The sequence below is a fragment of the Aspergillus flavus genome, chromosome 7, assembly GCF_009017415.1.
Source record: "Aspergillus flavus chromosome 7, complete sequence".
Taxonomy (NCBI): Eukaryota; Fungi; Ascomycota; class Eurotiomycetes; order Eurotiales; family Aspergillaceae; genus Aspergillus; species Aspergillus flavus.
The window spans coordinates 1,793,907-1,808,091 of NC_092404.1; the positions used below are offsets into that span (position 1 = coordinate 1,793,907).

Consider the following 14,185-nt stretch of genomic DNA (forward strand, 5'->3'; position numbering starts at 1 on the left):
CTTGTAGAACTAGATAATTCTATCCATACACTTCTTAGGCAGTAATTCTCCGTGCAGACTGTTACTGTATCTTTGTTAGCGCAGTACATTAGTGATCGCGCCTCCTCATCATTCCCAGGCGTCAAATATATTCCCAGCGTCAAAATGCTTAGCACTGACTTTTTGATATTAAGGCACTTCATCAACTCAATAGAGGGTAAATCATTCCATTTCCAGGTGAAATCTTAGCAGATATCACCAAAATCAACCCATCATATAGCTGGGTCTCACCGGTATTGCTGGCATTCCACAGGATGACCCTTGTTAAATATACATAAAATACAAGAGAATCTATATTACAATCCTCACCAACCCTAACAACACTCACTACCAAACAATCTAAAGCTCAATCCCACCTCCAAACCCAACTGGTCTCCTCTTACCCTCATTCTCCGGCACAATAGCCATAAACTTATAAATCTTACCCATACCACCACCCCCCTTCTCGACCAAGCGCTGCCACCCACTTTCCAACGTCTTCCTCTTCTCCTCATCCTTCTCATGCTTAAGCAACTGCTGCATACGCTCCGCAATGCCCATCGTCCGCAGGAAATCCCCCTGCTCAACAGGCCCATGCACCTCCACCCCCTCACTGCCCTCAAGGGCCGCCTCCGCCAACGCCGTGAAATCTACATCAGCACTCACATCCACCTGTCCCGGCGACGACAACGGCGGAACCTTGCGATGATGCTGGATACCCCGGAGTGAGTTCACAGGGATGGTATCCATGGTCCCGTAATCCATGATTAGTGCCGCGCCGGAGGGGACACGCTTCGCCGGTGCCGCCGGCTGCGTAGATGCATTCCTGGCTTTGGTGCGCGGGGGCTGCGAGGCGCCGCCGATTCGGCGGGCGAAATCAGATGCGTAGATGCGACTTTCCGGACTGATTTCGATGGTGGAGCCAGGTTGGGACTTCAGGGCGCGGTAGCGCGGGGAGATCTCGGGGATGACGAGGGAGGAGGGGGTTGAGGCTTTTGCGTGGGTGAGTTTGAATTCGGGTTCGTTGGGGAGGTTTTCGTCGATTGCTTTCGGGTTCAGGGTGACCATTAGTTCGCGCCATTGGGGGGTGTTGGCGGGTTTGAGGGGTTTGTGGAGTTTTGTTGGGCCGGTTGGGGTCATTATTGTGTCTTGGGATTGTGGGGGTTGGTTTTCTGGGGAGGGGGGGACGGATTCGAAGGCGTGGATGGGGAGGGCGTCGAAGAATTCGTGGGCGATTATGAAGGGGCTTTTGTCTTCTTCTGTTGTTTTTGGGATGTGTTAGTGGATGACTTGTTCTTTTGGTTGATATAGGGGATTGATTTGGGGTTGCGAACCGTGTGGGAGGAGTCGGATGTCTTCTACCCAAATTACGGGGACGTTGAAGTATTTGCAGGTGCTTTTGTGGCCGATTTCTGTTTCTTCCATTGTGGCGTCACCGCATAGACGTTGCTTTTGAACTTCCCTTAGAGTGGGACTGGCTTCCACTAGGTAGATTGCTTCAATGCTCGAGGTGAAGCTTTTGAAGTTCCTGAATGTCTGTGATATGACACCGGTGGTCAGTATGGTGTCGAATACTTCTCTCCTTCTTGCTGGAGAGAAGAGAAGATGAGGTAGACTCACACGCAACATATCATCCATCAACGTTCCCTTTCCAGGACCAACCTCCATCAACTGCACCCCACTACTCTTGCGTCCCTGCGCCATCCATTCCGCGATGGTCCATATTCCGACTAATTCGCCGAACACCTGCGAGATCTCGGGCGAGGTAACAAAGTCGCCTTTCTTGCCGAATACCTCTCCGTCACCTGCGGGTCTGGTCGTGTAGTAGCCGCCTTCCGGGGAGGTGAGGACCTGGCGCATAAACGCCGCGATGGGGATGGGTCCTGTTACCTTGGGCAAACGTTAGCTGGATCCTGATAGGTGTAGGGGACTAATTGGGTCCGAATACTTTAATGGCATCCGCAAGTGTGCGCGCCAGCGGCGTGGACCATTGTCGGGTTTCATAAGTTGAGGACCATCGCTGGGATGATTTGAGGACCAGTGACCGGTTGGGATGGTTCCTGATCAATTGCGTCAGGGCGCGCCGGGCTCCATAGTTCATTTTGGGGCACCAAGCCTTGAAGGCCGTAGATTTTCGATTATCAAGAAAGAGAGTGTTATCTTAGAATTATTAAGGCTTGTATTGAAAGTATGGCTCCAGTATATTGTTTGTTCTCCAAATCTTCTCCGCAAAAGTTCCGATGCACGTGATCGGCCTTATCATATCATATCAGTTTGCCAACAAACAGAAGAGAGAGAAAAAAAAAAAAAAAAAAAGAAAAAGAAAAAAAAAGGGTAGACGATTATTAGATATCTATCGTTACATCTGGTGTCTTGAATGAAGTAATATGATCGGAAGTGTCCAAACCCGGGATTTCAATTGATATTCTTACATATGACGATAATTTAAGACCCGAATATTGAATTGCTACGATCGAAACGCTCGACCGTAGTCTACCGCTGCCACCGACCCCGGTTGTTTCTCGGATTCCGTGGTGGCGCATCGACCATCATTTGATCACTGTAGAGACCCTGATCGCTTGATTGTTGATCTTGGTTCCTGCTGATACCCGCGTTTCGGTTGCCTCGGAAGTTGCGTCTATTATTGCGGTTCCCGGAGGCATCATCGCGACCAGTTGCTTGGTTCTGTCCACCGAACCCATAGCTTCCGTCTTGAACAGCAGAATCTGCTCCACGATTTAACATGCGCTTACGGTTTTCTTGTTCTCGAAGGTCGTTGAAAGAGTTCTTGGTGCCCGTAGAGCGCTCGAATAGATCCTGACCCTGGGACCCGGCGCCGGTTGATTTCATTCGCATCGACAGGATTCTGCCATCTGCCTATATCGTGTATTAGTGACACCGAAAAACCACCGGATCCGCGTAGGAAACTAACCCTCTGGTTGTGGAAATTGGCAATCGCGCTCTCCGCTGCCCATTTCTCTGAGAACGTCACCTCCGCAGTAACTGTAGGATGCTGCGAGGTAACCCAACAACGCAAGATATTTCCGGTTATGGGCTCCAAAGCCGACTGGATATCTGCAGCGGTGGTCCCCGGTGCGAAATTACTTCCGACAACAACAAACGGTCCCGACCCTGCGCCCTTGATGGAAAGGCCGACAGGGCCATCACGAACTGTTGCTTGACCACTCGCGGGGTTCAAAGCGGACATCAAGCGATCTTCGTCGGGGCGACGCTTCTTTCCAGGTTTCGCGTTCGAAGCGGTGACTCGTGCTGGTGCAGACGGCGTCCGGATGGCCTTTTTAGGCTTGGAGGGGGCAGGCGCAGAACGCTAGGTAATAACGCATTGAAATCAGTTCTCTCTGTCGAAGGATGTCGCGATAGTTCGTCATTATCGTTTACCTTGGCTACACCGATCCGACTTGCCAGACTCCCTTGTGTCGCATTTTGCGCCTTGTTGTTACCGGCGCCCGGAGCGCTCGTCCTTCTGTTCTTCCCCAGGATGCTGTTGGCTAGTTCCTCATTCTTTCTCTTTTGGCGATCTTAAAAGAGAAGCAATAATTAACAAGTCAATAAAACCAGAAGGAACAGCGTTGGACAACTGGAAGTTTACCAGCTTTAATAATCTCATTGAAGGAGACTGCTTGCTGGCCGGCGGCCATAATGACGGAAGGGACAGAACGCCGAAAGCTCGTCGGGCGATTAAGTGGATGATACTGTAAAGGAAAGGAGTCAAAGAAAAGGTGCTGCCAAAAGGTAAAGATGTCGAAAGGTAGATCAGCAATATTCCGGGGTCGGAAATTGATCAAGAGGTTGTTAAAAGGATGAGGCTGACTGATGGAAAGAAAAAGGTGTATCGAAGCTTTGCGACGGACGTCGGTATTGTATTGTATTGGAAGCTTACTTCAACACAACACATTAAATAATTCGGCGGGTGTCACAACACCAGCCGGGACCCTTTGATAACCAACATCACTTGAATTCAGCACTAGGTGATAGCAGGCCAAATCGCCATGCCCTGCTATCTCTTCAGCTCAAAGCCTCTGACTAAGGAATAAATGATCAACTTTTGATAGTCGTACCTGTTGGAAACTTCGCAATGTAACAACCACAATATATCCACCATAATTCCTGTCATTATGCGCCGAAGAGACAAACATTGAGTGAAGACCTGGCACACCCGACTGATCGCGCCTGCTGCCAGTGGCTTCCAGTGAATGAATCCTTGCCTGTCTAACCTGACTGTACCTACTAGTACTACAAGTACTAGTAGTAATGCCAAACACAATGTCCAATCAACAATGCATGTGGCTGTCTCGTACCTGCCTTGATTGGGATCAAGCACCGCGACCCCTACTTCCTACAGCTGGTGGCCTGTTCAGTGCCTGAACAGGTTTCTCCTTTCACAAGGGCCAGTCTTCTCCAAATCCATAGGGCGCCAATACTCTGGGACTCTTGAGGTATATTGAGCCTGTTTGTTTCAGTTGAGAATACGTACTTCATGGAAAACAACCTCGCTTGATATGGCAACCGACACCCAGGGCTGCAGTTCAAACAGACGCCGCCAGGCATTCTCATTTTCGGTCACCCTCCGCCCCTCGATAGCAAGAAGAGCCAGGTACATTAGCTGATTCCTTCGCGTGAAACGCGCATCTAATGGCTTACTAGGATTGTAAGACCTCCTGTTCCTCCACCATCGTGCGAGGAAAGCGTCCATTACCCGGTCTTCAATCCTCTTGATCCTCGACATAATCCTGCCGTTGTAACGTCCTCATGGAATAGGGGTGGTTACTATACTTCTCGGAACACAAACCTTGAGAGCCCTGTAAGCTGGGTACAAAGTTTGTCCAAACGGTCTCTTCGAAGAGCACGCTCAGGACTTATAGCTCTGAGAGCTGGAGTGCAGAGGCGCACTTCTATCTTCGGTACAAACCGCACGGTTAATATTCCTCGAGCTTGGCCTTCATCTAATGCCACTGAGGGTTCCTCGGACCAGCAGGATGACGCCTCCTTCCCATCAACAATTTCTGAAGCCAGCACAGAGGAAGATTCTGATTTTGGAACTCATCTTCATCGAACAGAGTGCAACGATGCTTCTTCGCTTAGTTGCGATGTGGATAAGTGCTTGGACAACTGGCCATTCTCTGTCACAATTACCGATCTCAATCCCTTCCAGGAACTGACTGGAGGATATTGGCCTCCCGGTCTCTTTCTAACCGAGGCGGCGCATAGTATCTTCCCGAGGGATTCAACTGAGGGCAATAGTGGATTAGGATTGCAGATTTCGAGGGAATTGACTACTGGGGATTATATCCAATTGGACGATTTTTTCATGAATGAGTCGGATTCCGAACCAGAGGACTCTCTTCCCAGGCTGAGCCGTTCATCCAAGAGCCTTCCCGAACCTGGCTGTTCTCAAATAACAGGTGCAGAGGTTCAGCCCTCGTATTCAACCATTTTGACACCATTGTCCAACAACCTACTTTCACCAGCCTTGCCTCGAGACCCAAGTATTAATGGGAATACGTCTCAGACCATGTCCCCCTTACCTTCCCCCAGTTTACCTGGACCCCCAACGTCGGATGGACAGCCATCTGGGCGATTCTACGCGTCCAGAACTCCCCAGGTGTCTAACGCTGCTCTGGTAGTGGAGTCCCGGGGACTCATCGATCGAGTTAGCACCTACAGCAATGATAGTATTAGTAGGACAGAAGACGAGGTTGAAGATCAAGTCCTAGGGCCAGCCATTCGTCATGAGTCTTCTCCAGACCTACCAACAGAGCCTACCCAGTCAGATCGTCAATCGATCACAGAAGATGCCCAGGCACAAGATATCCCTGAATCCGGAACAAATGACAACCTATCAAGCGACCCTGTTTGCACGGTGCGAACTTCAAGCTTGGATCTAGCAGACGCGACATCTGCAATGCAGCATGATGATCATCATACTCCATCGCGTCCATCAGGCGACACTGGTGGGCTGGGGTGTAGCGACTTTTCAGGGGAACAAATACCATGGTCAGCCCGCCCCAGCGAAGAGGTTACGGTAACTGATCGCACATCTGTGTCGAACAATCTATGGACACCTATCGAAAATGGTGATCTTGCATCCTTACTATCCTTCACGGACGAATACTTTTTCGTTGACGGCAAAACCAGGGGTCACCCCGATAGAGGGGATAATCCTACAAAGGCAGAACGGAGCATCATCAGCGATGGAAGCTTGTATAATGGACTAGGTCATGATCGCAGCCCGTCGGCGGGAACGCTAGATGTCCCTGAGGTAATTGGTCCTGGACGACCGATCCCTATTCAACCCCCTCGGCCATATCGAGTAGAGCGAGATGCCAGTGATGAATCCGTCGATGAATATCTTTTTACGTATCCAATGTATCAGCGACGCTATTTTCCTTGATACTTGATGGCCCCAACCGCTCATCTACCGTTCCGACTGCGTACCATTGTTCAGTGATAACTTGTGTACGAAAGCATATGCTGTACGGCCATTGGAAAATGTATACACTGCATTGTTAAATGGATCCATATACTTATTTTCCAGCCCAGCGGTTTATAGTTTGGCTTTGAGGTGTTCCTCAAAGTTACCACTCTTTTACGACCCAGTCTTGTTGGTATAGCCACTATTTCCGATCAGAGATTTGGATATTGTGGGATCGGAAGATTCCGCAAGCCAACGAAGAACTTCAATGTTATATGAATATCCAAATTTCCATGACTTTGTTGTGTGTGCAAGCCAGGTAGTGATCATCCCAAGCGTAGAGTAAAACCTGCCCCGGTCTCCCCACCGTCACCACTTGACTGGCCACCAAATACGCTAGCAAAGTCCAGTCGTGGAGCCTCCTGGCCTCGCTTCGGCGCTTCGGGCGTCTGCCGCCGCCTCCGTTTCTCCATGCCTGCCTTCGACGGGAACGTAGGAAACATTTCCTTTGGCTTTGGCCGAGGGTCTTCACGGAAGTACGGATGTGAAAGACATTCCTGCGTCGTCGGCCGCGAGCTTGGATTCAAGGCTAGCAGCGACGAAAGCAGCTGAAGACCGGCATTTGTCAAAAAGGGAAACTTTGAACGTGGCAGAAGAGGTGGGTTCCCCGATGGAGCCGAGGTCTGCGGGAGTCGAAGAGACTTCGCGTTGGGAAGAGAACGGAAGCCAGGCCAAGTCTGCGGTGTTGGGGGCCCAGTCAAAGCAAAGATCTATTTTCCGTAAGTACGCATCCAACGAAACCTAACACCACGTGTATCAAGGATATGAAGTATAAACGGTACCTTAGACACTTGATCAACCTCATTCTTTCCCTGCAGTAGGGGCTCCTTGGTGAGTAACTCCCCAAAGATGCATCCGATACTCCACATATCAATCTCAGTGCCGTACTTCTCCGCCCCCAGCAACAGCTCCGGGGATCGATACCATAGCGTCACGACCAGCTGGGTCAGCTTCGGTGGCGGATCGCCGTAGTACCGGGCCATACCAAAATCGGCGATCTTGATTTCGCCCCGGTTGTTCATCAAAAGATTCGAGGTCTTTAGATCACGATGCATGATCCATTGAGAGTGGAGGAAGTCGAGACCCGAAAGGACCTGGGAGAGGAGAGTTTTGATTTCCGATGGGAGGAATGGCTCGCGCATATCGTCGAGGAGCGTCTTCAGATCGTGTTCAAGAAAGTCCATAACGAGGAAGACACTGTTTTATGCGGTGATCGGGGGCAGGAGGGTTTGCCTCGCACCCCCGGGCTTTGAGGTTAACTTTCTGTATCTGAACTTTCCAGGTCCTGGGGAGATGGGGAGTGTGAAAGGGTGAATTGGTTGTGATACGGAAGGGGGAAACGCACTCATCCATTTTAGTTCCGATAACTATTTCACGGAGGAGGACGATATTTGGATGACGAGCCTCTAGTAGGGTTTGGATCTCCCGTAAGCCCGTTACGGGGAACCCATCCGGGGAGTTGTCCATCTTGAGCTTCTTGAGGGCGACTATTTCGCCCGTCGTGATATCCTTGGCTCTGCTCACCCATCCGTACGAGCCCTCCTCGATATGATTCAATCGCTCGAAGTTGTCCACATGCCGACTGGGACCCCATTCCTGGGTAGGGAACTGTAGTATATTCGATGTGTCTTCTTGTGGTTTTGCTGATTCAACCTGGACGTCGGCCGTTGTGTCGGGATCATTGGAAAGTCGGCGACGTTTCTTGGGAGGTGCTTCTGTGTCATTGTTTGCGGCTTCGCGTTGTCGGGCAGCTTCTTCAGCTTGTTGCTCGAGCTGACGTTGTTTCTCTGCTTTGGCGCGTCGTTTCTCTTCCTTTTCGCGTTTGCGTTGCGCATTGATCGCTTCTGCTTCTGGGTCTTCATCCGCCCAGCGGGACTTGGAGGACATTTTTTTTCGGCAATTGGAGGGGTGATTAGGGTTATCAATTCGATATTAGAATGTGATGAAGCTCCAGGGTCGGGAAGCTTCCATGTGGAGGTTGGTTTCGGAGTTGCGTGCCTGAGGTTCTCGGAAACGGTAATTTAATTGGAGGGATGACGCTATCAGCATTTCGACGCCGATTTCAAATCCCCCGCTTTGTTCCGCGGGGCTTCTGCTTTTTTTCTTTCTACACGGTCGTTTATTACTATCTGTGACTCAACGATTATTACAATTTTTATATACTTGATTCCATCTTGCTATATTCTTTGCGCTGCGAGCGTTACACGTCCCAAACGTACATCATGATCGAACCCTTCCAGGTACGTTTGTTCCGCTCTATACCGTGGGTAGCAAGTATATTATAAATCAGGGCTGAATGTTTAATCAGACCACCTTCGCGGTCCCAATGACCTGTGAGGGCTGCGTGAAAGATATCTCCAGCACCTTAAACAAGCTCGATGGTATTTAATTTCCCCTGTCATAAGGATTGCCTGTTTGTCCGGACTAATTGGTCGGCGGCGTTCCCCAGGCATCAACAAGGTCGATGCCAATTTGAAAGACCAACTCGTATTTATCGAAGGCACGGCGCCACCTAGTTCCATCGTTTCCGCGATTCAAGCTACGGGTCGTGATGCAATTCTACGGGGTAGTGGGACCTCCAACAGTACGTCTCTCCGTTCATCCTTGTTTCATTTGCCGCCAGGCATCTGCCTGGTCCCTGGGGCTGTGCTGATATTCACCCATCAGGTTCCGCTGTTTGTATTCTGGAGACGCATGCGAATTCGGTCCCGAACAAGATCCGTGGATTGGCGCGTATGGTGCAGGTCTCGTCCAACATGACGCTTGTGGATCTGACCATTAACGGACTGGCGCCGGGCAAATACTGGGCCACAGTGCGCGAGGCCGGAGATATTTCACAGGGAGCCGCATCTACCGGGGGCATCTGGGAGGCATTGAAGGCTACGGTGTTGGGATCGGAGGCGGCCAAAGAGCCACGCGGAGTGTTTGGGACGGTGGATGTGGACGAGAAGGGACGAGGCAATGTCTTCTTGGATCGGCCATTGGCTGTTTGGGAGATGATTGGACGGAGTATGGTGGTGTCGAAGAGCAAAGAGGGTCCGTTCCGTAAGGAAGACCCGGATACATTGGTTGGGGTGATTGCTCGGAGTGCGGGTGTGTGGGATAATGATAAGATGGTGTGTTCTTGCTCTGGAAAGAATGTGTGGCAGGAGCGTCAGGAACAGGTGTCTCAGGGGATGGTTTAAGTTTTGTTCTTTTTCTCTCTTCCTATTTTTTTGGGCATCTATTTGATGCCCCCTTTTGGCCCCATTCACATTGACTTTGTGACTGGAGAGGCGGGAGCTGCCTTACATTTTTGTTTTTAAGTTGTGATACCTACTTGTAGTGAGATGATGTCAGTGATGTTTCGTATGTGAATGAATCTGCATGAGGCTAGACGTGATGCTGCTGGGTCCTAAATTGTTAGACGAACGGGCAGGATTGTGATTCCATTGAATTCAACGATCAGTGCGCTGGAAGTGGAACTATAGATAGACGGTGAAGGAGGAGAGAAGATACCTACCTAGGGTATCAACTCACCACCTGATCATAGTAACTAGTGGATAAAAAGGGAAAGGCTAAAGAAATTCCGCGATGGAAACCCCGCTATTGGATGTAAGGACATCAAATTGCAACGGTCGCGGAGCGTCATTGGATCCTGCCACGCGTGATTTTCTAGATGAATTTCTTGCGTTCAGTCAATTCTCGGCAAGGAAATCCAGGCGGAATTGTGCTAGTCGACGGAAATTGATTGATAGAAAAGTGAGGGATGGACTGGAAGCGCCGTGGCGGGGCGACAAAGTATATTCTTGCCAATCTCATATCAGGTTTCCCCGGAGTATTTCTCATTCGTTTGCGGGACGGCAGTCGCCAAGGAAATTCATTGAGTAACGATCTTATGATCTTAGGTAGGTAGTAGCAATCTCCCATGGGATTGTCGTACTGCACCTCGGGAGAGTGGTTATTAATAAATGAGAGCGTTCCTTGTTCTCCGCCATGGCTCGTCGGAACGACCTTTTAATATATCCAATACTACTCCAAGGATATAGTTAAGGAATAATAGAAATGAATATGGAAAATAAGTGTGAATATTGCGGCAGCCACCAATGAGGGAGGGGAAATGAGGGATCTTCCCTGCAATGTGATGAAGTTTCCCCTGCAGGGGACCAATCAGCGACCGGGATACTAGCTAGGGATCCCAGACGCTGCAGCTGCAGCCATTCAGGCCAACGCTTGCTTAACGCCCCTCGCCAGGAACTTCAACTGGCTGGTCAAATTGAACGGAACAGTTATTTTTATAATCTCGACTCCCTTGGCAGTCCTTCGTCTTTCCCCCTCCTTCCTGCCCTTCGGCGCTTCGAATCGGATCTATTGGTACTCCCTGAACTATCTAAGTATAGTATCGACCACTCCATTGCTTTACCTTGCTGCTGCATACTCTGCACGCTAGTCTTCATATGTGCCCTCTGCCACAAATTTTCCCTGTCCTTACATTTTTTTTTCCTTTCCCAGTTGGGTGAATCTGCTCCTCTTGACTTCATACATCTTATAGTGGCCGCTTTATAGACTCAAGGTTCTCAACTGCACACAATCCGATCGACCAAAGCTGTGAAGGATGCTCACAAGGGTAGGCGAATTGATCTAGCCACCGCATTATCTATCTATCATCCTTGCGTCTGCTTGTCATAGTCACTAGTGGCCATTCAACGACCCTGGTCACCCGTGATCTAAATATATATCCGATCTATCTCCCCCACCAAGCCAGACTAACTCGCTGCATTGCGGTGCGCTTGGACTATCACTGGCTCCATTGCGGGACAATATTCCCTGGCTCACCGACTGAGAAAGCTCCTAGCACGCTTTTATCCTTTCGTGGCACAAACCGGGTCTCTCGGCCTGCCGGTCCCATCACTACCCCTGCCTCTGCGTGGTGAACTTGCAGTGGTTGGTTTCTTGGCCATTAGTATATATCCGCTGCTACCTGAGCGCACCGCGAGAGTTGTCCGGCCTACTAGTCAGCAACCCGTGGGCTGTACCTCTGTCTGTGACCTTGTCTACCATCGCACCGACCCGGTTGTCAGGTGAGGGAACGACCAGGCCCCAGGAGATCTAAAGAGGTATCTTAAGCCCTCGGATAGCTGGAGCCATGTCTATCAAACAGGTATGTACCGTGATGTTCGGAATGTGACCGCAGATGCTCATCAAGACGATCAGGAAATCGAGACGTGGGTGCAAGCCCTCGAACATTATGACCGTCAAGAATACGACGAAGCCCTCCGGGTCTTTGACCAGATTGCCGACACGTCTAAGATTTTCTTCAACTGTGGTGTGATCTATGCAACACTAGGGGAGCATGAGAGGGCGGTATGTGCCGAAGTCTGACGTGTACGACACGGTACTAACAACTGTAGGTCGAGTGTTACCAGCGGGCCGTCAGTCTAGACCAATACCTCGCCATTGCGTACTTCCAAGAAGGTGTCTCCAACTTTCTTCTGGGCGACTTCGAAGAGGCATTGGCCAACTTCAATGATACCCTACTATACCTCCGAGGCAACACATCCATTGACTACGAGCAACTGGGCCTGAAGTTCCGTTTATACTCATGTGAAGTTCTGTTTAACCGTGGTCTGTGCTACATATACCTGCAGCAACTGGGGCCCGGGATTCAGGACTTGGAGTATGCGGCGAAGGAGCAGGTCACGCCAGACCATAGTGTCATTAACGATGCCATCCGAGAACGGGCAGAGGTATGTCTAGATCCAAGATTGGTTCTCTATCTGTATTGACTCCATAGGGTTACACGGTGTTTTCCATCCCCGTAGGGGTTCTTTATCGACCAAATGAGGCCAAGGTCAAGAACCTCAAAACCAAGGACTACCTCGGCAAGGCACGGTTGATCGCTGCATCGGATCGTAGTGGTGCCCCGCTCCAGCCAGGTGACATTGTCAGAGCTCAGTCTGGACTAGACAATCGAGCTCCCCCCGAAAGTCTCTACGCAGCCAGCAAACTAGTACAACGAAACATCACGAGAAGTCGTCAGCACTCAGAGCCACCTCTGAACCGCAACCTATTTCCCCCAACACCACCGCCAGATGCCGACAAAAGTAGCGTCGGCAGCCCTCCTAGTAGTTCTGGGATGAACGGTCGACCGGGCTCCATCCGTGCGGCCCGTCCGCCTCGCCTCGACTTGGACCGACCGGGTGCCCACCCTCCCGGATGCAGAGTTGATACAACACCGGAGAAGCCACGAATCGGGACGACGCGCACAGCATCGGAGCCGCGGGGGCCACCCCAGCTACACCACCGCTCATCTCAAGGCGAATTCACAGTCTACCGAGAAATGGGGCATCGACGGGGAGCGAGTGACGCAGGCTTCCCAGCCCCATCGAAGAAGATGTATGGAGAAGAAGTGTACAGCGGGTACTCTCGCCCGACCGTGGTCGTCAATGGAGGTCGGAGAGCCATGCCCCGTCAGCGGGAGCGGTACATTGATGAAGAAGAAGAGTATGCCAGCGAAGCAGAGGAAGGCGGGGCAGACGGTGACTTCGAAATTGTCGAATCACGACGCCGAACACGGTCACCGAACCGAGGGTCAAGAAGAGCCAACTCGCGCCGGCCAGAGGTACGCAGGTTTCGGGTCAAGGTACATGCCGTGGAGGACACACGGTACATCATTATCGGACCGACGATCGGCTTTAGCGAGTTCGAAATGAAGATCCGGGATAAGTTTGGGTTCCGCGGGCTATTGAAGATCCGTATGCAGGACGAAGGGGATATGATCACGATGGTGGATCAAGAAGATCTGGATCTTCTGTTCAGTTCTGCCCGTGAAACTGCAATAAGGGAAGGGAGTGAAATGGGGAAGATGGAGGTATGTCTTTGTCCTTCTGCGTTCGCGTACCGAGACTGACCACAGCAGATATGGGTTGAAGAGCGATCTATGATTTGATGACCTGGTGTTGGCGTTGGCTGGTCGCATTGGACTGCATGGCATGTTATACCCTTCGATGACGCTTGTACATACACGATTATGATAATGCATTTTTGTACAAACACTTGTGACTGGTAACTATAATTGTATAACATGGGCGACAATAAGTATCGAGTACACATTGAAAAGATGGCAAGTAGCATGGTCTCAAGTGAGCCAATAAGTTCATTACCTTCAATTACTGCAAGAAGCCTGAAGTGGAAGTCAGAAAAAGAGCAAGACAACTAGAGGGAACCCACCAGTGTAAAGCATAAAAGCACTAGAATTCCACGAGAAAAATCCATATTGCTGTCCAGATATGTGATAGAAATGTAAAGGATGTTTTATCCTTTTAGTCATAACAAAGCTATCCAACACCACCTGGGTAGGGTATTAATCGACCCGCCTGAAGTCTCTCTTAGTTCTGATACGAGGAGAGCTAGGGTCTCGAGAGTGGGAGCAGCTGGGAATCTTGAATCTACAGCTGAGATCTGACTCTGACAAGTCGAGGTCATCACTGTTTCTCGCTGTCTCAAATTGTGCACTCGCTTCTTCCTTTGGCATCGGATGTGCCTGTCCTGGTTCCAAATGACTTATACATAATTGCTTGTCAGACAATGTTGGGCCTATGTTTCCATGCAGGGCTATATACCAATTAGAACCTCTCTCACCGGCATACCGCAAAACGCGAAAGCAATTCTGAGCTATGGACAAGCGAGGAAAAA

At 50.3% G+C, this 14,185-nt stretch overlaps 5 protein-coding genes across 5 annotated transcripts; 3 read left to right on the forward strand and 2 right to left on the reverse strand.

Moving 5' to 3' along the window:
• Window positions 1–378: 378 nt before the first annotated feature.
• Window positions 379–3,677, reverse strand: F9C07_2062668 (S-adenosyl-L-methionine-dependent methyltransferase; the record flags this gene model as incomplete). Its single annotated transcript, XM_041294745.2, has 8 exons — window positions 379–1,277; window positions 1,353–1,554; window positions 1,639–1,908; window positions 1,967–2,106; window positions 2,691–2,895; window positions 2,951–3,346; window positions 3,418–3,557; window positions 3,629–3,677. 8 exons carry the CDS (start codon window positions 3,675–3,677, stop codon window positions 379–381), a joined length of 2,301 nt encoding a protein of 766 aa, XP_041150362.2.
• An 861-nt stretch (window positions 3,678–4,538) lies between these two features.
• Window positions 4,539–6,430, forward strand: F9C07_2229671 (uncharacterized protein; the record flags this gene model as incomplete). The annotated part of the gene is made up of 2 exons (XM_041287217.1): window positions 4,539–4,633; window positions 4,684–6,430. The coding sequence occupies 2 exons, from the start codon at window positions 4,539–4,541 to the stop codon at window positions 6,428–6,430; spliced, it is 1,842 nt and encodes a 613-aa protein (XP_041150364.1).
• A 347-nt stretch (window positions 6,431–6,777) lies between these two features.
• F9C07_5819 (kinase-like domain-containing protein) lies at window positions 6,778–8,398 on the reverse strand (the record flags this gene model as incomplete). The annotated part of the gene is made up of 3 exons (XM_071511399.1): window positions 6,778–7,221; window positions 7,294–7,708; window positions 7,857–8,398. 3 exons carry the CDS (start codon window positions 8,396–8,398, stop codon window positions 6,778–6,780), a joined length of 1,401 nt encoding a protein of 466 aa, XP_071367013.1.
• A 168-nt stretch (window positions 8,399–8,566) lies between these two features.
• On the forward strand, window positions 8,567–9,890 carry F9C07_1865673 (copper chaperone for superoxide dismutase). The gene is made up of 4 exons (XM_041294750.2): window positions 8,567–8,751; window positions 8,820–8,892; window positions 8,961–9,095; window positions 9,179–9,890. The coding sequence occupies exons 1-4, from the start codon at window positions 8,734–8,736 to the stop codon at window positions 9,694–9,696; spliced, it is 744 nt and encodes a 247-aa protein (XP_041150366.1). The 5' UTR covers window positions 8,567–8,733; the 3' UTR covers window positions 9,697–9,890.
• A 1,119-nt stretch (window positions 9,891–11,009) lies between these two features.
• Window positions 11,010–13,646, forward strand: F9C07_1867214 (uncharacterized protein). Its single transcript, XM_041294760.2, has 5 exons — window positions 11,010–11,651; window positions 11,705–11,854; window positions 11,902–12,237; window positions 12,285–13,361; window positions 13,410–13,646. Exons 1-5 carry the CDS (start codon window positions 11,637–11,639, stop codon window positions 13,437–13,439), a joined length of 1,608 nt encoding a protein of 535 aa, XP_041150367.2. The 5' UTR covers window positions 11,010–11,636; the 3' UTR covers window positions 13,440–13,646.
• Window positions 13,647–14,185: the final 539 nt, after the last annotated feature.

Coding starts and splice junctions, on each gene's coding strand:
- F9C07_1865673 (XM_041294750.2), top strand. Junction 8,893..8,960: donor CACCTTAAACAAGCTCGATG/GTATTTAATTTC, acceptor GGCGTTCCCCAG/GCATCAACAAGGTCGATGCC. Junction 9,096..9,178: donor GGGTAGTGGGACCTCCAACA/GTACGTCTCTCC, acceptor TTCACCCATCAG/GTTCCGCTGTTTGTATTCTG.
- F9C07_1867214 (XM_041294760.2), top strand. Junction 11,855..11,901: donor TAGGGGAGCATGAGAGGGCG/GTATGTGCCGAA, acceptor TAACAACTGTAG/GTCGAGTGTTACCAGCGGGC. Junction 12,238..12,284: donor CCATCCGAGAACGGGCAGAG/GTATGTCTAGAT, acceptor TTGACTCCATAG/GGTTACACGGTGTTTTCCAT.